General features: G+C 44.4%; 1 protein-coding gene across 1 annotated transcript in view; it reads left to right on the top strand.

The window, feature by feature from the left end:
- Positions 1 to 25,799, top strand: part of LOC126183257 (rapamycin-insensitive companion of mTOR) — a 253,190-nt gene that overhangs the window by 59,133 nt on the left and 168,258 nt on the right. Inside the window, exon 8 of the mRNA XM_049925073.1 lies at positions 22,232 to 22,410. Within this exon, the coding sequence (XP_049781030.1) occupies positions 22,232 to 22,410 (179 nt within the window). The remainder of the gene's footprint in view (positions 1 to 22,231; positions 22,411 to 25,799) is intronic.

A 25,799-nucleotide genomic window follows, 5' to 3' on the forward strand; every position in this document is an offset into this window, starting at 1 on the left:
GACATTTTCCCCTCTCAGTGGAGCAACAGTATTGTGGTTCCTGTCCTTAACCCCAGCAAGGATCTGTCAGCCCATCAACTTGACCATGCAAGTTATTAGAACTGATGGCAGCTCATCAGTTCAGTTGGGTACTTGAATCTCATGATCTTTTATCTCCTTACATGTGCGGCTTTCGGGAGGGACAGTGTACGATTAATCATCTGCTTCAATTCAAAACCACAGTTCGGCAGGCCTTCTATCAATGCCGCCATCTTGTCACAGTTTTCTTTGATCTTCGTAAGGCCTATGACACATCATGGTGCTTATGCTCCATGCGTGGGCTCTTCGGGGCCTCCTCCCAATTTTTATTCACCTGTTCCTGTCCCATCAGTTGTTCAGAGTCTGTACTAAGTGTCCTCCTTTCTCTAATTGCTATTAATGGAATTGTGGCCTTTGCTGAATTGTTGGTCACCACTGCTGTATATGTGAATGATTTCTATATTTGGGCTAGCTGCCATTCTGTAGCCTCTATGGAATGGCAGCTACAGGGAGACGTACTAGCACTCGTCCCAGTTGTACAGCCGACGTTGCTAGCCATGGTTCACTGAGAATTACGCTCTCATTTGCCGAGATGATAGTTAGCATAGCCTTCAGCTACATTTGCTACGACCTAGCAAGGCGCTGTATTCAATTGCTATAATACTTCTGTATCATCAAGAGCAACGTTTTACAAATGTGGATTAAAGTTAAGTATTCCAGAAGCTACGTACTTTTCTTTATAGCATTCATTACGTATCCTGTTTCAGACCTCACGCCAGCCTGCATGAGCTTATAGCGTGCATTTCGGCCTCCTCTAAAAACAGTGTTGGCAATTCTGCCGACACTTCAGTATCCATTTAGCCACCAGTGCCTTTCGCACTAGCCCTGTCGGTAGTCTTCTGGTTGATGCTGGGATCACTCCCTTTTCAATTCGGAAGTCCCAGCTCCTGGTTTCCTATACCATCACTATCTGCTCCCCCCTCCCCTCCTCTCCCCTCCCCAGTCTATTCTTTCTGTGGCTTCAGGCCATTGCCCGCCTACTGCTTGCCCTCGGGTGGGTATACTGGTTGGGCTCCCCTTCGCTTCTCTCCTCCGTGACTTCCATCTCCCCTCCATGTCCTCTTCCCTCCCAAGCAACCACTCCCCAATTGGTTGGTTCCTCGGCCATGGATTTGGATGGGACTCTTTTGGGGTCCAAAAGCCTCCATTGTTTCAGTGGTGTTATGTTGTTTGTTCTGAATGCTCTTATGGGAGTTTCAGGATGTCATTGTTTTTTTACACAGATTACTCCAAATCCACTGACCATGTGGGATATGCCTTCATGTCTTCTGTTGGCATGGAACACCATCTCTTGCCTGCCACATGTTGGGTGTTTACTGCGGAATTGACCCCCACTGTGTGGCGTTCTTCCCTCTACCTCTCGTGGCAGGAAACCAGGATCCTCTGCCTTCATTGGTCATACTATGTTGACCCATGTTTTTTACTCTGCGATGAGCTGCTCCCCTTTTGTAGTCACAGGGCTCTGTGCATGGTGATCCATATGTTGCGGGTCTGCCCCCATCTTTGGGCCTTTCACACTAAATATGCCCTCTCCTCCCTAGTCTCGGGCGTTAGTGGATGGCCCTTGCATGATTATGTAGGTTATGTCTGGCCTTGGTTTTCTTCACAAAAGTGGTTTGTACTCTCTGGCATAAATCCTTGAATTTTCCTATGGAATTTGAGTCCCTCAGTTAGTGTAGACATTGGTTATGGAGGCCTTGACCTTGCCAGGTTCTCCCCACCTTTTCCCTGCATTTTGTCTGGTCTGTTGTGCTGTTTTGTTTCCCCTTTCCTTGTCTTCTTCCCCTGGTGTTGTCCCCATTGTATCGTGGTAACAGTATGTTATAGTGTGCGTGTGTCGGGACAGTTCAGTGGTGCTGCTGTTGCCCCAGTGCACATAGTGCTTCTGTGGCACCCTGCTCTCCCTATTTCCAACCACCTCCCTCCTGTTCTTTCCTCTTTCTGCTTCCCAGATGTTTTTTTTTCCCTCTTTGTTTGCATATTATCCCTTCCTCTTGACTGGACTGTGCTGTTTTTTCCCTGATTTCTTCCATCCTACATCATGGCACCCATAACCTCACTGTTTAGTCCTCTCCCCCGAATCAACCAACCAACCTGCGTCCTCCCAATCCTCACCCCACCCCGCACTCTTGTTCCAGTATTAATTTACTAACCTCACCTAATCCGGTCTCATCAGCTGTCATCCTCCATCACATACACTCCTGGAAATTGAAATAAGAACACCGGGAATTCATTGTCCCAGGAAGGGGAAACTTTATTGACACATTCCTGGGGTCAGATACATCACATGATCACACTGACAGAACCACAGGCACATAGACACAGGCAACAGAGCATGCACAAAGTCGGCACTAGTACAGTGTATATCCACCTTTCGCAGCAATGCAGGCTGCTATTCTCCCATGGAGACGATCGTAGAGATGCTGGATGTAGTCCTGTGGAACGGCTTGCCATGCCATTTCCACCTGGCGCCTCAGTTGGACCAGCGTTCGTGCTGGACGTGCAGACCGCGTGAGACGACGCTTCATCCAGTCCCAAACATGCTCAATGGGGGACAGATCCGGAGATCTTGCTGGCCAGGGTAGTTGACTTACACCTTCTAGAGCACGTTGGGTGGCACGGGATACATGTGGACGTGCATTGTCCTGTTGGAACAGCAACTTCCCTTGCCGGTCTAGGAATGGTAGAACGATGGGTTCGATGACGGTTTGGATGTACCGTGCACTATTCAGTGTCCCCTCGACGATCACCAGTGGTGTACGGCCAGTGTAGGAGATCGCTCCCCACACCATGATGCCGGGTGTTGGCCCTGTGTGCCTCGGTCGTATGCAGTCCTGATTGTGGCGCTCACCTGCACGGCGCCAAACACGCATACGACCATCATTGGCACCAAGGCAGAAGCGACCCTCATCGCTGAAGACGACACGTCTCCATTCGTCCCTCCATTCACGCCTGTCGCGACACCACTGGAGGCGGGCTGCACGATGTTGGGGTGTGAGCGGAAGACGGCCTAACGGTGTGCGGGACCGTAGCCCAGCTTCATGGAGACGGTTGCGAATGGTCCTCGCCGATACCCCAGGAGCAACAGTGTCCCTAATTTGCTGGGAAGTGGCGGTGCGGTCCCCTACGGCACTGCGTAGGATCCTACGGCCTTGGCGTGCATCCGTGCGTCGCTGCGGTCCGGTCCCAGGTCGACGGGCACGTGCACCTTCCGCCGACCACTGGCGACAACATCGATGTACTGTGGAGACCTCACGCCCCACGTGTTGAGCAATTCGGCGGTACGTCCACCCGGCCTCCCGCATGCCCACTATACGCCCTCGCTCAAAGTCCGTCAACTGCACATACGGTTCACGTCCACGCTGTCGCGGCATGCTACCAGTGTTAAAGACTGCGATGGAGCTCCGTATGCCATGGCAAACTGGCTGACACTGACGGCGGCGGTGCACAAATGCTGCGCAGCTAGCGCCATTCGACGGCCAACACTGCGGTTCCTGTGTGTCCGCTGTGCCGTGCGTGTGATCATTGCTTGTTCAGCCCTCTCGCAGTGTCCGGAGCAAGTATGGTGGGTCTGACACACCGGTGTCAATGTGTTCTTTTTTCCATTTCCAGGAGTGTATATTCACCCACCAACCTGCACCCGAATTATCATCTTTTTATTTATTTTTATCTTTGATCTATTGTGTTTTCATGTCAATTTCAGTTTGTTTTTGACTTTCACTATTGGCCCTACTCCCTCAGGTTTCGCCTTGTATCCATACTTCATTCGTTCCATCCTTTGGCTGTTTTTTTTCCATGTATTTTTATGCATTTTCTGTATCTTTGTGATTGTTTTTGCACACATTTCTACACGATTTACATATTTTTAAGCGTTTTTATCCTCCACAGTGGATCCTTGCTCCTTCCATCTGCACTGATATAGAGAAGTTTCCTTATCCTCAGCCAGAACGCAGTCCCACATACTATTCCTGCATTGTTGTTTGGTGCGTGGAATCTCCCCAAATGGCCTCACCATCGAATTACCCATCTCCAGCTACAACCCCTCCTTCCACAATGACCTTCATCTGTTCACATTCCACCAGTCCTTCACTGTCACCAACCTACTACTGCAAAACCATGTAAATCAGGCCAAAAACACCTTGTGATACATCCTCTGCTTCTGTGAAATTCTCCTGCACTGCAATTCTAAATTCCTGTATCTCTCACATTGAAACTCTTGCAGTCTAGGAGCTATAGCAGCATGCACAATGCCACCTCAAAAGAAAAACCTCTACAGCCTGTTCACCTTCTTCTCTTACCTTGGATTACCACCATCCATCACCTCTACAACAGCCTCCAAACCTCCTCCACATCCCCTCATAGCTGACAAACCCTGCCTTGCAGACCTACTACATTTACCATACCCTCAGAAACTCCCTCCCACTACCATGCAGAAAGCAGAACCTAAACAGGCCTGAAACACAGTCATGAACCTTTCATCCAAAAGCCTTGGTCTTACAGAAATATCAGTCCTTTATAGAGACCTTATCTTTTGCCCTACTCCCAAATTCAGTCATGCTGGACTTGCTAAAGACCTCTACTTCCACCGGTCCCTACAGTGGAAACATTTTTTGCCACCAACCTTACCAATCAGACTCAATCCAAAACCAATGTTGAACCCTGCCTATCTCAAGTCACTCCCCCATCCAACCATGAGTCACCCCAGTGCCCCAAAATCACCCCTTTTAACATTTCAGGATTTCTCAACCTCAAACCTTGCCTCACCATCATTCCCCAAATCCCTCAACATGCAAGTTAACCTTACATCCACAGAAAGAACCTCAATCCACCACCTAAAATCTGATCCCAGCCTCATACTCCTACCTGCAGACAAAGGCACCATCACTGTGGTTTTAAACCACAGGGATTACCTGATGGAATGACTCCACAGCTGTCAGATTTGTGTATCTACACAGTGTACCACAGTGACCCCATTCCAGAACCTCTCCCACGAGTCTGTCTCTCTTCCTCATACCTACCACTCCCTGCACTCCTACCTTCTACATGCTTCCTAAAGTCCATAAAACTAACCACCCAGGACACCCTATAGTGGCCAGTTACTGTGCCCCCATTGTGAGAAGCTATGTTCTTGTAGATGAACACTTTCAGCCTATTGCCTGCAACCTACCTTCCTATATAAAACATGCCAACCATTTTCTCCACTGACCCCCCACAGTTCGTGTTCCTTTACCATACGGTGCCCTGCTCGTCACTGTTTATGCCACCTCCATTTACACTAACATCCCTAATGCCCATGGCCTAGCCACTATTGAACACTACCTTTCCTAACATCTGATGTATTGGGTATCTACAACCTCCTTCCTGGTCACCATCACCAACTGTATCCTCACCCATAATTACTTCACCTTTGAAGGCATCACCTACAAACAAATCTGTGGTACAGAAATGGGCACGTGCATGACACCATCCTATGCCAACCTATTCATGGGCCATTTAGAGTAATCTTCCTAATCACACAGAATCCCAAATCCCTCATTGGTTCAAATTCACTGATAATATATTCGTGATCTGGATCGAGGGAGAGGACACCCTATCCACATTTTTTCAGAACCTCAACACCTTCTCCACCATTTGCTTCACCTGGTCCTCCCCAGCCCAACAAGCCACCTTCCTCAATGTTGATCTCCACTTCAAAGATGCCTACATCAGTACCTCTGTCCATATCAAACCCACCAACCACCAGCAGTACCTCTACTTCAACAGCTGCCACTCATGAAGTATAGCAGCATGCACAGTGCCACATGCAGTGATGAGCAGTCCCTCTCCAAATATACCATGGGTCTCACTGAGGCCATCACAGACCAAAATTACCCTCCCAACCTTGTACAGAAACAGATGTTCCATGCCTCATCTCTCCAGTCACCCACCACTTCCAAAAGTCCCACTGTCCAGCCACAAAGCGGCATTCCTCTCATGTCTCAGTACTACCAAGGACTGGAGCAACCCTGGCAGAGAATATGATTCAGTATTCTCCACTGGGGTTTTGACTACCTCTTGCCATACCCTGAAATGAGGAATACCCTACACGGTATCCATCCTGCACCTCCCACAGTGGTATTCGCAGCCCACTGAACCTACACATCCCTACTTCACACTTGCTCCCAAGCCCTTGCATCATGGTTCACGTTCCTGTAATAGACTTAGATGCAAGACCTGAACCATAACCCCCCCCACCCAATCATCCTGTCACCACCTACTCCATCAAAGGCAGGACTAAATGTGAAAGCAGTCATGTGATCTACAAGCTAAGTTGCAACCACTGTGCTGCATTCTACATGGGCATGACTGGCAGTAAGCTGTCTGACTCCAAGAATGGCCACTAACAAATTGTGCAGCTGCAGCACCCAGTTGCTGAGCATGCTGCCCAATACAACATTCATCACTTCAGTGACTGCTTCACAGCCTGCGCCACCAGGATCCTTCCTATGAATAACAGCTTTTCTGAATTGCGCAGGTGAGAAAACTCCCTGCAAAATAGCCTATGTTCCCGAAATCCCCCTTGCCTCAATCTTTGTTAGTTACCACCCACGTCTCCTTGCCTGCTACCACTCTAGCACTACACAGCCTTCTATTCCACCAATGCACCCACTGTCTGTTTACTTCTCTCCTTCCTGCTCCCCACCCCCCCCCCCCCCCCCCTCCCCGCGCAACCCCCTCTAACTTCCCGACTCACCTAGTGCTCTACCCTGTCCCCATCATGTCCCTATATGCTTCCATAAGCAGCACTTAACTGTCCCTACTCTTACCCTGCTATCCTACCCCACCCCACTCCACCCCAACCCTCCTCCTTACCCCCCCGCCACAAGATTGGCCTTCTCATCATTCATAGTTGCGTGCAGTCCGGCGCGCGCACACGCGCGCGCTTGTGTGTGTGTGTGTGTGTGTGTGTGTGTGTGTGTGTGTGTGTGTGTGTGTGTGTGTGTGTGTTTTTTTTCTGTTTACTTTAGAAGAAGACCTTTTTGGCCAAAATCTCACTTGGTTTAGCAGTCGTTTTGTTGTGTCTGTCTGTGACTCAGCGTCTCCACTATATGATGAGTAGCAATCCCTCCTTTCCATAATGTTGTCATTATTCCATCCTGGAGTTTCCAGTGTTTGAACATCAAAGTAAGACACATTTTTACTAAACCTTGGAAAGAAAAGCTCCAAGAACATTGATATTAACATTGATAACTTTCTCTTTAGAACAACAGAATATAGCAGATATTAGAAAATGGAAAGCAAAGCTTGTTTACAAGGTTGAGTAGCTGTACCCGTATCTTGTGTAATTCTTCACAACATTATGCCACCTTAGGAGGTCGGACTCAGTACCTAACTTCATTTATTTGTACAGCCCATTTGTATCCTGCCCATTCCATGCATTTATTGACACCTTTCTGTGATCACATCACCAATGGCAGAGAGAATGAGTATCTGATCTCCAATGTAATCTTCTACTATTCCAACATTATTCGTGCTAAATTGATTTTTATTTGTTTATTCAGAGTTCTATTTTTGCTATCAAGACCCATTTGTTACTTCATTTGGAACACTTTGTGTGGATTGGTGTTCCTCCTCAAAATATGAGCCCATATTTCATGCTTTGACGATCAGTATCTGATTAAAGATCTGATCCCCAGTCTCCTCCATCTAATTGCTGTGCTGCTACTCATCATATTTTTTTCTTTCTATTCAGTTGTGTCCATTTGAGCATGTTATCAGTTCCCTCTATGCATGGTGTCACTCTGTAATTCGGAATCCCTCTGATCCATAACTGTATCCCCAACCTGAGGAAAGAAAGACAAAACCCATACTAATGAAACTGGTCCCGTATTACGATGGAAGAGAAGAGTATTCAGGATAAATGTGGAGAAAGATCCTAGTACCTGTGTTCAAAGCATGCCCATTTTCAGATTACTGGCACATCTGTTCAATAGATAGACGCTATGAAGAAAAGGTGAGTAAGGATAGTACTAAAATGGAAGTGACTGTTTTTTCAATGACACAGAGGACATTTTGCTTCTCTCTACCATTTCTAACTGATACACGTTTGGTGTATCAGTGCACATGCAGGCCCGCTGAAAGAAAAACGATCAAAGGAGAAATGTTTTTGAATTATTAAGAATAACTATAAAAGGTAGTAGTAAATTGTATAGTGATAAGGGACGTAATCCATGATGTCCACAAAATTGTATGGGAAACCATAGTGAGAAATTTAGAAAGAGGTGATTGATGCATTTTCACTGCAGTAATAAAATAGATAGCTAGCTAAACTCAAGAGAGTGAGCTTAGACAATTGCAGAAAACAGTAATGTGTCATCCTTCTGCCACCTAAAAGGGACCGTGTGGGATGCAGTGCAATTTGCAACTGTTCTTTCTGTGTGGGGACACTGGCTTCACCTGTGGCACAAATGCTAGTGAGGCTCAGATTAATAATAGTGTACTGAGGCATGTCACACAATCCACAATCCTATTAGTTATTTTTAATTCTCGGAGAAAGGTCAGCTTCCCATCTTGTGGAAAAATGTCATATTAAGACATCTCCTGAATCCTGCCGAAGACTGGAGCTGTTGAGGTGATACTGTCATTATTTGTTTTGTTGGAAAGATAGTGGATTAAATTATGAACTACTACTTCATATGGCTGTCGAATCCAGAAAATTCGTAGTTGACTGCATAGTGGATCAGCAGATATCACTCCATCCACAACAACCTGACTGGTGGAGGCAGTTGTACAACGGGCTTCCTTAAGCAGGCAACACACAGAATATATTTGTGTTGTCTTAGAAGACAATTACTGCAGTTGATCTCCTTGACATTGGGCTGCGACACACATGTTGATGAAACATGAACCTCTGACCTCAATTCTCTTAAGGTAGGTTTTAGTGTGCGATCATCATGGTTTGAAGTCTAGTTATGTGCTTCTTATTCATGGAAGAGTTGTCAGTTCCCTGGTATTCTTCCAGCCATGACACTGTTACAGAAGCTTGCAGTTGCAAGATTGGTGGACTGAGTGGGAAAACTAGACATCTGTGTATGTTTCGTTTATCATATCATGCATTACTGTTTATTTTTCCATAATGGACAATGAGGTATACAGCCTAGAAACATTGTTAAATAAAACTGTTTTTGATCAAAAGCTTATGCAGTTGTAACATCTGAAGGTCTTAAAATCTTAGTCTTTCTGTGCACTTATTGTAAATTGTTTTACCTAAGCAGACAACTCATTTTGTTTCTGGATTTCAGTTTTTGTTTGCAATATCACATCCTTGGCATTCAGTAAGCTACATGTGCCCACTGGATTGTGCCAAATGGTAAATACCTTGGGAAGCTCCGAGTTCGTTGGTTGTGTATGAGTTTGATGAACACAGGCTTCCTGAGCTGGGCCCTCAGTTGTATAAGGGTTATCCAGGCAGGTGGAGCTCTGTCTGGGTGGATTTTTGTATCCCTGGTTGCTTTGTGGGAACACCATTGTGAATCCCATACACAACACCATATTCCCAATGTGATGGGTGTACCATCTGGGAGTATTCACATCCACTCAGCAAAAAGACTGCAGCAGGCTAGTCATCCTGTTAGTCTGATTAAAATTGTTTCTGGTTATAAAGAGGAAAAGGGGGGGGGGGGGGGGGAGAGGGGAAATTTAAGTCTCCCATTTTCATATTCACGCAGGTGTAGAGGGAAATTGCAGGTATCTTAATAATGACTAAAATATTGTGAAATTGTTCCTTGTGGGTTGAAAGTGACAGAGTAAAGCAAATGGAGTTTTGGTGAATTTGAGATAGTTGTTGATATTCACAACTCCCTCATCTTAAGCAAGGAAATGGTCATGTGCTGCAATATAATGGAAATGAATATCTCTGAACTTGAACAAGAATGGGTGTCAAAGGGAGCAGTTGACATGTTACAAAGAATATGAAGAAATAATGGAGAGATACAGAATAGACCATCAGTTCTCTGTCACTACCTGAGTATGTCACGGCATTGTTCCTCTGACTTGGGTCAACCTTACATACCTAAAACTATTATGTGATACATACGACAGCAATTTGACCACATAACATTGAGTTGCAGACGTGAAGAAACTGGCAGAAAATGTGTAAAAGTAGCCTATGAACCTGGGACTGATTGCCCATATCCCACTGTATCATCAACCGCTGTGGGAACGATGCAGTCTCGAGCCAAGACTGCCCAATATTTCAAGATAAGAATAATTTTAATTTCTTTTAATTAATTTTGTTGTAATTGAGGTAAAATCTTAGTTCAGAATCTTCATGTGAAGTACAATGGTTTGTTGATAGATGGTCAATATGAATGTGAGGGGAAGATACAACTTCAAGTATCAGAATTACAACTTTTAAAGATGGTTTATAAACAGCAATTGAATGAAATGATGCTTAATAAAGATTTCAGTTTGAAATAAAAATGGAAAGAAGAGGAAAATGAAATCTTCGGTGCACTTATACACTGATGATCTAAAAAATTATGATCACCTGCTTAATAGCATGTAGGTTCACTTTTTGGAATGAAGTACAGCAGTAGCTCTTTGTGGCATGACTAAGTCATTGGTAGATTCCCAGAGCATGGAGCTAGTGCTCAATATCATTCCACATGTTCTCCACTGGTTCAGATCAGGCAAATTTGGTGACCAACACAACAATGTGAGTTCACTGTCATGTTCCTCAAAGCACTGGTGCACGATTCTGGCCTTCTTGTTAGAAGTTGTCATCACTGTTAGGGGAAACGTCAAGGATGAAAGCATGTGGGTGGTCCACAGTAATGTTCACAGTCCGCAGCCATCATGGTGCCTTTGATTACTACCTTCAGGTACCATGGTAGCCCAGGTGAATATCCTGCATATCATAATATTGCCCCCAATGGCCTGCATCCATGCAACTGTGCATGTTTCCAACAGCTGTGCACCCAGTTTTGGCGTATCAGGACATGGCCATTGACCTGGTGTAACAAGAATTGTGATTCATTTGACCAAGAAACACACTTCCATTAATCCACAGTCCAATTTCTGTGATGTCGTGCTCACTGCTGCTGTAATTGACAGTGTCATTGAGTCAACATTCGAACATGTATGGGTCATCTGCTGCAGAGCCCCATGTTTGACAGTGTGCACCAAATGATGCGATCCAAAACACTTGTGATTATTCCAGCATTGTATTCTGTCATCATATCATCACCTTTCCTGCTTGACAGAGCAGCCAAATCTGCAATCTCAATCTTCTCTAATGAGGCATTGATGTCCAACACTCCCTCAACCCTCTCCCCCTCCCCCCCCCCCCCGTCAATCTCCCCCCCCCCTCCCCCTCCCCTGTTGTGGCTTTGGGGGCTAGAATAGACTCGAGGTATTCCTGCCAGTCGTAAGAGGCAGGGGCAACTAAAAGGAGTTTCACACGTTTTGGCCTTTATGTGATGGTCCCCGTTGGGTTTGACCTCCATCTTTCTAAATTTTCCAAAAGAGCGAGCCAATTGGGGAAGGGCGCCTTACATGGTGCATCGTGTCCATTGTGCAGTGAGATCTTTAGCCCACATTCTTGTCGTCGCATTGCAGTCCCACTCATTCTCCATCTTCTCCAGCTTCATGGGTGAAGACAGCTTCATGGGTGCATTTTCCACCATGCACTATGCAGTGTCGCTTTCTTCACTGATGATGACCGTGAACTTCTTTGCACCTCATATCCAGCACGTTAGCCAGTCCGTTGTGGTGGGGCTGCCATGTACCCTGTTGGTTATAGCCCCCTGACCACATAGGGATTGCTCTGCTGATGCTTGCGCCATTAACTCCCCACATCAGCCAAAGAGTAGATGCCAGTCACCCTGGGGCATTGGGACTCCCAGCAATTGCCATCCTGTCAGGTGGTCTTTGCTGTGGTGGGGTGGCGCCCATGGGGATGGCCCCTGGTCAGAATGGGTGGCATCAGGGCGGATGACACCCGATGAAGCGTAGTACATCATCTCTTGCTGGTGGTCAAACACCAGCAGTCTCTAAGCTTTCACGGGCTCAATTCAATGCACGGGAGTACGACCCCAAATTGTGCCCCTCCCTGGTTACACCATGGGAGGAACGTCAGGCTAAGGATGGCAGCAGTTCTTATTCGCCCCGGTACCTTGTATGTTCAAGAGCTGATCGGGAATCTTTCATGACGATGAAGCCTCAGTTTTTTGTAGAGCACTTAAAGGACAAGTTTGGGGAGGTGGAGGGATTGTCGAAATTGAGATCTGGGTCAGTCTTGATCAAAACAGCATCCTCTGCCAAGTCACGGGCGTTACTCGCTTGTGACAAACTGGGGGATGTTTCTGTAACCATCACACCCCATAAGAGCTTAAATACGGTCTATATTTCACAGGGACCTTCTTTTGCAGTCTGACGATGAGCTGCGCGCCAATTTGAGCAGTGAGGTGCACATTTCGTTCGGCATGTCCTCTGGGGTCCAAGGGATAATCAAGTTGCCACTGGTGTCTTAATCTTGGCCTTTGAGGGTGATACATTACCCGAGAAGGTCAAGGTGATGCTCTACCGCTGTGACATGAAGCCCTATATCCATCCCCCAATGCAATGCTTTAAATGCTGGAAGTTCTGCCTTATGTCTTCCCGCTGTACTTCCAGCCCCACATGTCAAGTTTGCGGATGCCCATCACATCCCAATACTCTATGTGACCCCCATCCCATCTGTGTCAACTGCAGAGAGAAAGAAAGAAAGGAAAATTATGGAGTACAAGACCCTGGACCGACTGACCTACACTGAGGCTAAGAGGAAATTTGAACACCTACATTCTGTATGTCTGACATCGTTTTACACCGCCACTACAACAGTTTTGCCCCATCAGCTCCGCCACCTCTCAGTCACATCTCAGAGCCAGTAAACTACACCTGCCCCCTTTATGGTGGGGGGGCACTCCCTCCCTGTTGCTCCTGCACCACCTACTTCGGGAGCAACACCCCCCCACCCCCACCCACTCCCCAACCATTGGGGATATCAGTCCCCACTTCTGAGCCGGAGAAGCGTAAGTCTTCTTCGGCTCCTCTCGCTAGGAAGGGGTCTCTTTGGGTCACTCCCTTCCCAAGTTTCTGCTAGTCGGAAAGATGACACCCACCAATGGCTGAAGAGCCCAAAGCTGCTGGTTGTAGGTCTTCACACTCATCCTCAGTCCCGGAGACTGAATCAGTGAAGTCCTCCCAGCCAGGGAAACCCTAGGAGCAGTGAGAGAAATCCAAAGCACGCACACCACTGCTACCTACAAGCTCTGTGTCTTAGGATGTGATGGAGATTCTGGCATCTGCTGAGGACCTAGATCTCACCAGACCCTCGGACACAATGGATATAAACTGTTTAGGCAATAATTCGGTGGCAGCAGGTGACCCTGAGGTGTAAACTGCCTCATTGGATGTTCCATGCCTTCCCAGTCTCACGATGACGTCATCCTCCAGTGGAATTGTGGCTGTTTTTTCCACCGCCTGGCTGAGCTACGGCAACTGTTAAGCTTTATACCTGCTTTCTGCATTGCCCTCCGCGGCTATAGGGGTATTACAGGAACCGTAGCGAATATAATAGAGTGTCAGGTGAAATTTGTGTCTATGACCTGAACTCCATATGCAGTGAACCTATGCCCCTTCAAACTCGTCTTGAAGCTGTGGCTGTCAGGATGAGGACGACACAGGAAATAACTGCCTGCAAAGTATATCTTCCTTCAGATGGTGCAGTACGCCTGAATGCATTGGCTGCACGGGTTGATCAACTCCCTAAAACTTTCCTACTTTTGGGAGATTTTAACACTCATAACCCCTTGGGTTCACCGTGCTTACTGGTCACGTCAGAGATGTCAAAACTTTCCTGTCTCAGTTCAACCTCTGCCTCTTAAATTCAGGGGCCCCCACACATTTGTGTGGCCATTGATTCATCCCTCTGCAGCCCAGGACTTCTCCCATCCATCCACTGGAGGGCAAATGACAACTTGTGTGGTAGTGACCACTTCCCCATCTTCCTGTCACTCACCTAGCATCATTCCCCCGGACGTCTACCAAGATTGGCTTTAAACAAGGCAGACTAGGAAGCTTTCACCTCTTCTGTCACCGTTGAATCTCACTCACATGGTAAAATTGATGTGATGGTTGAGCAGGTGACTACAACAATGGTTTCTGTGGCAGAAAATGTGATCTCTCGCTCTTTAGGGTGCCCCCGGTGAAAGACAGACCCTTGGTAGTCACTGAAGCAATTAAGGAGCTTTGGCGAGCTCTACAGTGGCATAAGCAGCACCCTACCCTGGAGCACCTCATAGCCTTTAAATGGCTCCATGCCTGCGTTCGCCAACTTATCGAACAACAGAAGCAGGAGTGTTGGGAGAGATACGTCTCGACCATTGAGAGCCATACGTCACCTTCCCAAGTTTGGGCAAAGATCAGAACGTCTTTATGGGTACCAGACCCCAACAGGTGTTCCCAATGTTAGCATAAATGATTTGTTATCTACCGACGCAAATGCAGTTGCCGAGCACTTTGCTGAGCACTATGCACAAGCCTCTGCTTCGGAGAATAACCCCCCAGCCTCTCGCACCCTCAAACAGTTGCTAGAAGGGAAAGTCCTCTCGTTCGTTACATGGCACAGTGAATCCTATAATTCCCCATTTACAGAGTGGGAGCTCCTCAGTGCCCTTACACATTGCCCCGACACAGCTCCTGGGCCAGATTGGATCCACAGTCAGATGATTAAACATCTCTCATCCGACTACAAGTGACATCTCCTTGTCATCTACAACTGGATCAAGTGCGATGGCATCTTTCCATCACAATGGCGGGAGAGCACCATCATACCGGTGCTCAAACCCGGTAAAAACCCGCTTGATGTGAATAGCTATTGGCCCATCAGTCTCACCTACGTTCTTTGTAAGCTGCTGGAATGTATGGTGTGTCGGCGATTGGGTTGGGTCCTGGAGTCACATGGCCTACTGGCTCCATGTCAGGGCGGCTTCCGCCAGGGTCACTCTACCACTGATAATCTTGTGTCCCCTGAGTCTGCCATCTGAACAGCTTTTTCCAGATGGCAACACCTGGTTGCCGTCTTTTTTTTTTTTTATTAACAAAAAGTGTACGACACGACCTGGGGACGACATATCCTTGCGACGACATATCCTTGCGACGACATATCCTTGCGACGACATATCCTTGCGACGACATATCCTTGCGACGACATATCCTTGCCACATTATATGGGTTGGGTCTGAGGCTCGCTCCCGATTTTTATCCAAAATTTCCTGTCCCTTCGCACTTTCCATGTTCAAGTTGGTGCCTCCCACAGTTCCCCCCCATATCCAGAAGAATGGGGTCCTGAAGGGTTCTGTATTGAGTGAATCTCTCTTTTTTAGTGCCCATCAACGGTCTAGCAGCAGCTGTAGGACCGTCTGTCTCACTTTCTCTGTGTGCAGATGACTTCTGCATTTCGTACTGCTCCACTAGTACTGGTATTGCTGAGCAGCACCTACAGGGAGCCATCCACCAGGCGTAGTCATGGGCTCTAGCCTACGGTTTCCAGTTATCGGTTGCAAGGTCGTGTGTTGTGCACTTTTTTTGGCATCGTACCATTCATCCGGAACCAGAACTTACCTTCATGATGATCCACTCACTGTAGTGGAGACGTATCGTTTCTTGGAACTGGTTTTAGACACCCGATTGACTTACCTTCATCAGCTTAAGCGGAAGTGCTGGCAGCACCTCAATGCCCTCCGCTGCCTGAGCAACACCAACTGGGGTGCAGATCGCTCTACGCTGCTGCAGCTCTACAGAGCCCTTGTTCAATCCCACCTTGACTACGGGAGTGTGATTTATGGTTCAGCGGCGCCCTCAGTGTTGCGTTTTCTCGACCCACTGCACCATTGCGGAGTTAGACTAGTGATGAGCTTTTAGGATGAGCCCGGTGACCAGCGTATTGGTGGTGGCTGGAGTCCCTCCATTGAAGATCAGATGTGCACAACTGCTTGCCAGTTATGTTGCACACATTCGTAGCTATCCTGAACATTCTAATTACCAGATTCTTTTCCCAACCATGGTGGTTCACTTCCCGCATAGGCGGCCTAGGTCAGGGCTTACGATTGCGGTGCGCATCCGCTCCTTTCTGTTTGAATTGGAGTTTCCTTTTACCACCTGTTCTTGAGATCCATTCACGTACGCCTCCATGGTGTAGCCCTACGCCGAAGCTTCAACTGGACCTTTCACGTGGCCCTAAGGGCTCCGTTAACCCTGCGGCTCTCCACTGACAGTTCCTCTCGATTCTTGAAATGTTTCACGGCTCTGAAGTGGTTTACACCGATGGCTCGACGGCTGATGGTCACATTGGCTTCACCTATGTTCACGGCGGCCATATCGAACAGCATTCCTTACCCGATGGCTACAGTGTATTCCTTGCAGAGCTGGTGGCCATATCTCGAGCACTTGAGTACATCCGTTAATGCTCTGGCGAGTCGTTTCTCCTCTGTACTGACTCACTGAGCAGCTTACAAGATATCGACCAGTGCTGTCCCCGCCATCCTTTGGTAGCGACCATCCAGGAGTCCATCTTCTCCCTGGAACGGTTCAGTCGTTCCTTGGTGTTTGAGTGGACACCACGATACGTCGAAATCCCAGGCAATGAACATGCTGACAGGCTGGCCAAACAGGCTATGTGGAAACCGCTTCTGGGGTTTGCCCTCTCTGAAACTGACCTGCATTCTGTCTTGCACTACAAGGTTTTTCGGCTTTGGGAGGCAGAGTGGCATAACAGTACGCAGAATAAATTGCGTGCTGTTAAGGAGACTGCGAATGTGTCGAAGTCTTCCCTACGGGCTCTCTCCGGGAATCAGTTGTCCTTTGTTGACTCTGCATTGGCCGTACGTGGCTCATGCATTGTTACCTCTTCCGTCGCGAGGACCCACCCCAGTGTCGCTGTGGCTCCCAAATGACAGGCGCTGACCTCTTGCTGGACTGCTCACTTGTAGTCACTCTGCGGCGGGCTTTTAACTTCTCCAGCACCCTACCTTCGGTGTTGGGCGACAATGCCTCAACAGCAGCTTTAGTTTTGTGTTTTATTTGTGAGGGTGAGTTTTATCATGTGATCTGAGTTTTAGTGCATGTTCTTTGTCCCTCTGTGTCCTCCACTCCAGTGCTTTTGGGATGGAGGTTTTAATGTGTTGCACCATGGCTGGCTTCTCCTTTTTATTCTCGTGATTGGTCAGCCTGATGTAATCTGCCTTCTTGTTTTACTCTCTTCTGTTTCTTACATCTCTGTTGCTTTCTTGCCCTCTTTTGTTCCTTTTAGTGTTTGTTGCCTTTCCTTTGTTCTTCTTGGTTTTTCCTTCTTTGCAGTATTGCGCTGTGCCTGTCTTTTGTTTTATTCTACCCCTTGTTTTATAGGAACAAGGGACCAATGACCATGCAGTTTGGTCCCTTACCCCCCCCCCCCCCCCCCCCGGACACCCCCTCTCTTAAACAAACCAACCAACATCCAACACCTTGTCACCTACTCCTGGTTTCACTGTCATTTAACCACTTTCGACCTTTCCAAGCGTTCTTGTAGTAGTGGACGTCCGGTTTACAGCATGTATCATTGCTAGAATGATTTCCATTCATCTTTGCTCTGCTTATTTAGTTTTCTTACCGTGTCACATGCCTGTAAAGCCACAAGGCAGCATTCAGCTTCGTGGTGGGCAGTGGTCATGTCCTTGTACAACACAGGACACCAGCCTATGTGAAGACACTCAGAAAATAACTGAAAATACCATACTCAGATGGAATTTCCAGTGAAATTTGGTGTATGTTGATGTTGTGTTGGTTGGCAGATTGGTTTAAGTAGTTTTTCAGTATTTTTTTCCCTAATATATTGTCCACCTACACAGCAAGGGCCTATAAATTACAGAGATAGGTAACCCGAAATTGGTCTTAAACACATTTTGCTTGCTGACATTCCCAGCTCTCCATAGCTGAAAAAGAACTGTTACTTGATAATGCTAACTTATTAACTGTCAATTTATTTGTATTCTTTCCCCATTACCTGGCAGAATTCAGATTTGAAATCTTTTTCAAAGTTCCACTAACTACAGTTTTTTGTCTGTATTACATACTGGCCAGACTAGTCAGAGTTTTGACCACATGGAAGTGGAAAGTCTAATGCTTCACTTACCACTTAGACTTTGATTATTTATGGTGCACACAAACTCCTGAAGTACATCTGTATTCTCTCTCGGGATAACTTTGATTTAATTTGATTTAACCAGCAAGACAAAACAACATCGGCCTTAGCCCGCTGTAGCCCACACCAAAACTAAGTTGTAATAATTTAACAGTTTACCGTATGCAGCCATCCTAGGCCAGCACTCACAGTTGCAACTGCCATCTCAAGTGAATGCATCATGAGGCTGGAACTGACTGACTGAATACCGACTGCAGACTAACTGAAACTGACCCCAAATGAAACACTTGACTGAATACTGACTGCAGACTAACTGACACTGACCCCGAATGGAACACTTGGTTCTTGATTGGCAGCAGATGCAACTCTGAGCGTGAAAAGCACTGACTCGCAACATTAAATTTCCAGTAACTCTCCCAGATGGGGTTATATCTGCTTCTTGTTTTTCTTACAATAAATAAATGTTTTAAGAGTGTTCTGTTTAAATTTTGATTCTGTTTTCCAAGAAACACTGTTAGTACAATTTTTTTAAATATATTGTGAGTATTGAACTCTGCTTTCTGTCATCACTGTACCACTTAGTAACAAATTGCTTCACTTAAAATTTGGTACATCTTTACCATTTTATAGCCAGAGTATGGTGCTTCTGACTTCTGAGTTATATCAATAAGAGTAAGATAGATGCCGCCTACAGAAAAATTAGAGAGATCTTTGGAGAAAAGAGAACCATATGTATGAATATCAAGAGCTCAGATGGAAAACCAGTCCTAAGCAAAGAAGGGAAACTGAAGGGAATTAGTAGTATGTAGAGGGTCTACACAAGGGAGATGTACTTGAGGGCAGTATTATGGAAATGGAAGAGGACATAGATAAATATGAGATGGGAGATACGATACTGTGTGAAGAATTTGACAGAGCACTGAAAGACCTAAGCTGAAACAAGGCTTCAGGAATAGATAACATTCAATTAGAACTACTGATAGCATTGGAGAGTCAGCCATGACAGAACTCTTCCATCTGGTGAGCAAGATGTATGAGACAGGTGAAATACCCTCAGACTTCAAGAAGAATATAATAATTCCAATTCCAAAGAAAACAGGTGCTGATAGGTGTGAAAATTATCGAACTATCAGTTTTAAGAAGTCAAGGTTGCAAAATACTAACACGCATTCTTTACAGACAAATGGAAAAACTAGTAGAAGCTGACTTCGTGGATTCCGGAGAAATGTAGGAACACATGAGGCAATACTAACCCTGCACCTTCTCATAGAAGATAGTTTAAGGAAAGGCAAACCTATGTTTATAGCATGCATAGACTTAGAGAAAGCTTTTGACAATGTTGACTGGAATACTTTCTTTCCACTTCTAAAGGTGGCAGGGGTAAAATACAGGAAGCGAAGGGCTATTTACAATTTGTACAGAAATCAGAAGGCAGTTATAAGAGGTTAGGGGTAGGAAAGGGAAGCATTGGTTGAGAAGAGAGTGAGACAGGGTTGTAGCTTATCCCTCATGTTATTCAATCTGTATAATGAGCAAGCAGTGAAGGAAACAAAAGAAAAATTCAGGAAACAAAAGAAACATTTGGGGTAGGAATTAAAATCCGTGGAGAAGAAATAAAAACTTTGAGGTTTGCTGATGACATTGTAATGATGTCAGACACAGCAAAGGACTTGGAAGAGCAGTTGAACAGAAAGAACAGTGTCTTGAAAGGTGGATATAAGATGAACACCAACAAAAGCAAAACAAGGATAATGGAATGTCGTTGAATTAAATCAGGTGATGCTGAGGGAACTGGATTAGGAAAAACAGATGAGCTTTGCTATTTGGGCAGCAAAATAGCTGATGATGGTCAAAGAAGAGAGGAGATGTAAAATGGAGACTGACTATGGCAAGAAAAATGTTTCTGAAGGAGAGGAATGTGTTAACATCGAGTATTGATTTAGGTGTCAGGAAGTCTTTTCAGAAAGTATTTTTCTGGAGTGTAGTCATGTATGGAAGTGAAACATAGACAATAAGCTGTTTAGACAAGAAGAGAATAGATGCTTTTGAAATGTGGTGCTACAGAAGAATGCTGAAGATTAGATGGGTAGATTACATAACGAATGAGAAGGTATTGAATAGAATTGGGGAGAAGAGGAGTTGGTGGCACAATGTAACTAGTAGAAGGGATTGGTTGGTAGGACATATTCTGAGGCATCAGGGGATCACCAGTTTAGTACTAGAGGGAAGTGTGGAGGGTAAAAATTGTAGAGGGAGACCAAGAGATGAAGACAGTAAACAGATTGAGAAGGATGTAGGTTGCAGTAGTTACTCGGAGATGAAGAGGCTTGCACAGGTTAGAGTAGCATGGAGAGCTGCATCAAACCAGTCCTGGACAGAAGACGACAACAGCAACAACAACAACAACAACAACAACATGTAATGGTAGATAATTTGTTAAATTTTACTATATTATAGGCCAAAATTTACAGTTACGTGAAGAACCTTGAAAACTGGTGAAGGTAACACTGCAGGAACTTCCATAACATGGTTCTGTACCCAACCACATGTACTATTAAGATCTCAGCTTTATAGCTACAAATCTCAGCATATGTATTATTTTTGTAAAGCATCAATACTTCTGAAAATTATTGATCGGATAAATTTCAAACTCTGAGTTAATTACCTTTACATGTTTCTGAACCATTTTTGTAAGAATCTGCATGATTACACATTTTCAGAATTTTTATTATGATGTTAAGCAGTCATATGTAGACAATCACGGACTGGCAGTGCATGTCCTTAGCTCAGCTCCCAGTGCTACCTGGCACATATCGCTAGCTGTACAACACACTTGCTTCTCCACATCTGATTTTCAGCTAGAATAGTCGGGGTGAGTGGATACTTTAACCTTAGAGTGGGCACGCGGTTTTTCTTAAGATAAGCAGGTGCGTAGCGACTTTATACACATGTAAAGAATAGCTGTCTTTATGTTACCAAGGTAAATTTGTATGAGCAGAATCACAGTTTAATCTTAGCTGAATTAAACAATGATAACATAAACTTACACAGTTTGAGCTAATGCACTGTTTATTTAAACAACAATGAAATAAACTTTCATTGTATCACTTTGTTGCTACAGGCAGATGTCACTCCACAGTAATGGTCCACTCGAAGCTGCACAGTTGTATCTGATACCAACCAACTGCTTATTCAATTACTAATTGTCTCATAGATAACTGCCTCATTGTAGGAGTGTGCTGCTAGCTCATAGTCTGGGTCATGTTCTTGCAGCAATCATAAATTTTTTCTCACCTAGCTCACAGTTTGTTTTTTATTACTGCTGGTCACTTGGACGTATGGCAACACAATTTATCACAGTGTTAGCTGAAGCAATAATGAAGAAATATGTATGGGATCACAGTTGTGAAACAACAGTGGAATGGTGCAAATTAATTTTATTTGTGGCTGACGCACCTTATACACAGGCATTCCCACTCAAGCACATGCTCCATCTTCAGGCCACAAGTGGCCCATCGGGACCATCCGACTGCCGTGTCATCCTTGGCTGAGGATGCGGATAGGAGGGGCGTGTGGTCAGCACACCGCTCTCCAGGTTGTTATGACGGTTTTCTTTGACCGGAGCCGCTACTATTCGGTCGAGTAGCTCCTCAATTGGCATCACGAGGCTGAGTGCACCCCGAAAAATGGCAACAGCACATGGCGGCCCGGATGGTCACCCAGCCAAGTGCCGGCCATGTCCGGCACTGCTTAACTTCGGTGATGTGATGGGAAGCAGTGTATCCACTGCGGCAAGGCTGTTGCCTCACTCCCACTCAAGGGTTAAATTATTTGGGTTCTTTATTAGTGATATAATACAAATATTATTTTGGAGTATTCTGTGGTGTGTATGTTCAAAATTGTAATGTTGTTGATTTTAATGGGACTGATTATACTTTTCCTTTCCTGCAGAAAGCAGTATTGGAACTTTTGTATGACCTGATTGATCTTCCTCACCCTGAATGGACCGATGAATTCAGTGTAGCCTTGGAAGCTGTGGATCCAGCAAGGCCACAAAGTGGTTGGAAGTTATCTGAAGGCTTTGTTGCTGCTGAAGGAAGAGCTGTGTTACCACATCTATCAAAAGTCAGGCAAGTTATTCTTATTGTATTGTTGTAGCTGCAACTGGTTTGTCACACTGAAGGAGTTAAATGTGGGTACAGCATACGCGTTTTGGAAATATAAAAATTCTTATTAACTTCCAAAAAGCGGCTTCAACTGTATGTCACATGAATATTTAAAAAAAAAGTTTAGATTTATCTAATCTCTTGCTTTCTTTCTGCTCTTCAGAGTAAAGTCGTGTTTGATTATATGTAACGTAAATTAACTCAAGTAAATTAATCAGTTATGAGGTAAAATTGCTGACCAGTACTTACGTTAAGGATGCAAAATGTAAAATGCCACCAATAGACACACATAAAAGTAAAAGCAAAAGGGATGCGGTACCCAGCTTTCAGAACTAATAGTGCATTCAATGGAGAGGACAGTGGGACAAGTTGGGGAAGGTTAAAAAGAAAGGGAAGATCACTCAGATCCGAGAATGAGAGAGACCCACCTGTAGTGAGGACAAGAGTAGAAAGCCTTGGATTCAGTTGTCCACCATTGCTTATTTGACAAAATACATGTTTGCAGAATGTCTAGACAGGTACATGATATTATTGAAGGCTTTTATTGGAGAGTCCTCAGTGTCCCATTAATTTAGGGACCTGAAAATGTAGCACCTATTTTTTGCAAAATTATCATCTGTGTTTGGTAAAATTAGCATCTACTTTTTATTTATTTATTTTTTAAATTTTTATTTTTATTTTATTTTTTGTAAATGATTAGCCTCAAACCTGTTAGGATTGAGATACTTGCCTTTCAGCATAACAGGTTTACTTTTTGCAGAGTTACCTGCACATTTGCATGCAGCATGTCCTAATGTACACTGAAGAGCCAAAGAAACTGGTACACCTACCTAATGTCATGTAGGGCCCCTCCCGAGCATGCAGAAGTGCCGCAACACGACATGGTGCGAACTCATCTAATGTCTGAAATAGTGCTGGAGGGAACTGACACCATGAATCCTGCAGGGCTGACCATATATCTGATGATTACCAGTGATGACCTTTAAAGATTCATAGCAAAGTGTCATGTCCAAAGCACTGTTCCTAACAAACACTTGTACAGTATTATGTGGTGCGATGTACTCATATAGCGTATCCAATGTTATGTGAGAACATTTTGTTGCATTTACTGATTCTAGCAATTTCACAACAGCAGGAAATGACTAGCATTCTTCTGCAGCTGACACTCCAAAAAGGACAACAAAAACACAATGTCACATTCTGTCTGTGGTTTCATCTTACAGGATGTTTGTCTTTCTTGTAGCTACAGCATCAATGGTTAATTTCTTGTAATCAAAAGAAATTTCTAGGAATGGAGGAAAATTATTATGTAACACGCAAGATTCAGTAGCCACCAATCAATCATCACTGTTTCAATAGGGTATTTGACTGTTTCCTGGAAATTGTCTTAAATGATTAATTATGTCATTTTATGCCCCTAGCATGCTTTTATTCCTCTTGAATTCTTTTATAAAAACATAAATCAAATTCAAATAATTCAAAAGCCCACTAAAATGCTCCATCTGAGTCACGTGACACATGTGACATCACTGGCTAGCTTGCTGCTCCTACTGTAATAATGCTAATTCACAGTGATGTCTTGTTTTGGAAAATGGGTTGCAAATGTTGTGTAGTACTGAGCTATACAAATACATCTATAAAAACTCCTGGCACCACATTGATGCATAAGTCACTAACTTAATTAGAAACGTGTTCACTTTCAAGTTAACATTAACTTATCTCCAAGATAAGCTCTCCCATTGTTACAGTGGAGGATCGTGTCGTTCAACGAAATTAAACACCTAGTGGAAATTGCTTTTAAATCTACACCTTAATTATTCAGTGGCTCAGTTGTTAGAACGATAGACCATCAAATTTAATAAGGTGATGTCCATAGATTGCTGGTTTGAATCTAACCTGAAAGAATATTTTAATTTATGTGCAAAACGATTCTACAGTCATCTCATTTAAAAACCAAATCATAATTACAAAACTTTATCACACTGATCAGAAACATAATATTATTGTGTTTTCCTTGGTGTCTACATGTGCTTATATTTGCAATTGCTGTTCACACATGTCACATTCAGAAAGATATTTTCTAGTTAATGTGACAACACGCTTTTTACTTTATTAGAAATAATGTTCTTGTCTTTGTACTGTCCAGCTAGGATCCTTACTATTTAAACTTTTGCAGTTACATCATGTCACATAAAGGTGAAGTAAGTCTGCTTCAGATGCTAATGTTAGTTTACGCTCACAAACATCATGGCCTTTACATTTGTGTCACTTGCATGTTGTACATGCTTTGTATCTTTCCCTATAACCTCATCATCCTACACCTCGTTGAACTTTGGCGTATGGTGATGTCTTCACTACTAGCAATGCTTTCCAAAAAAGTGAATTGCTTGTTCACAAAGTAAATTCATTTATCCTCTGTTGTCCATTTCTCTGACTAAGACTAATGTGAAACTATATATAATACATCCCACAGTTGAAACAGCTGCTGCAATCCGTTCTTGCTAACATTATTTTCGTATTTTGTGTAACACTTTTAAAAATATAAGACACTTACAGGATTCAAACATGTGACCCCTTTATCTGCATTCAGATGCGCTGTCCGTTGTGCCACTGAATGCCTGCACAAAACAGTAGTCTCTCTGTTGAGTGTTATGTACAGAGGAAATCAGCACTAACTTTTGCCAAGAATAATTTTATTGTGCTTTGGTTCGGAGCTCATAACAATCTAGTTATAATATATATACCCATTTGCAAAAGTTCTACAATTCTCTAGTTTTGAGCGATTTTAATGATGTTGCTGGGAGCAGCGAAAAGAATGTCCATTACTGCACACATCTCTGCTGTAAATGGGTGGAGCATAAGCGCGTCAACTTTCGCAAGGCTTCCACTATCAGTGTTCACAAAATTCCTTTTTGTTGTTACTTAAATGTTGCAATTGCATTTTCCATCACTAAACAGTTAAACTGTTTGCAGAAAAAAAAAATGTAAAAACCTTGTAACATCAGCTAATGCTCTTATAACACACATATAGCTTTGTCATACTCCTATTCTGCAATGTCACCAGAGCATCAGCCAACAACAGAGCGTTTTTGTTCACATAACCTGATCTTGATATTTAATGATTTTTTTGGTTTTAATTATGTAAAAATAACAAATATTTTGTGAGAATATTGACCATAACTGCTATTTAAATGTTATAATCAATAAGAATAACAACAATCTGAACCATATTTTTAACATAAGAAAATAGCCTGCTCAGCTAGAAGTTACTTTGGGCTGCAAGGTTATTTTAGGTCTGATTTTTTACAATTTCATTTTATCCACAGTAAAACAAGCTTACAATGATAAAAATT

This window comes from Schistocerca cancellata, chromosome 4, assembly GCF_023864275.1.
Source record: "Schistocerca cancellata isolate TAMUIC-IGC-003103 chromosome 4, iqSchCanc2.1, whole genome shotgun sequence".
In the NCBI taxonomy this organism is placed as follows: domain Eukaryota; kingdom Metazoa; phylum Arthropoda; class Insecta; order Orthoptera; family Acrididae; genus Schistocerca; species Schistocerca cancellata.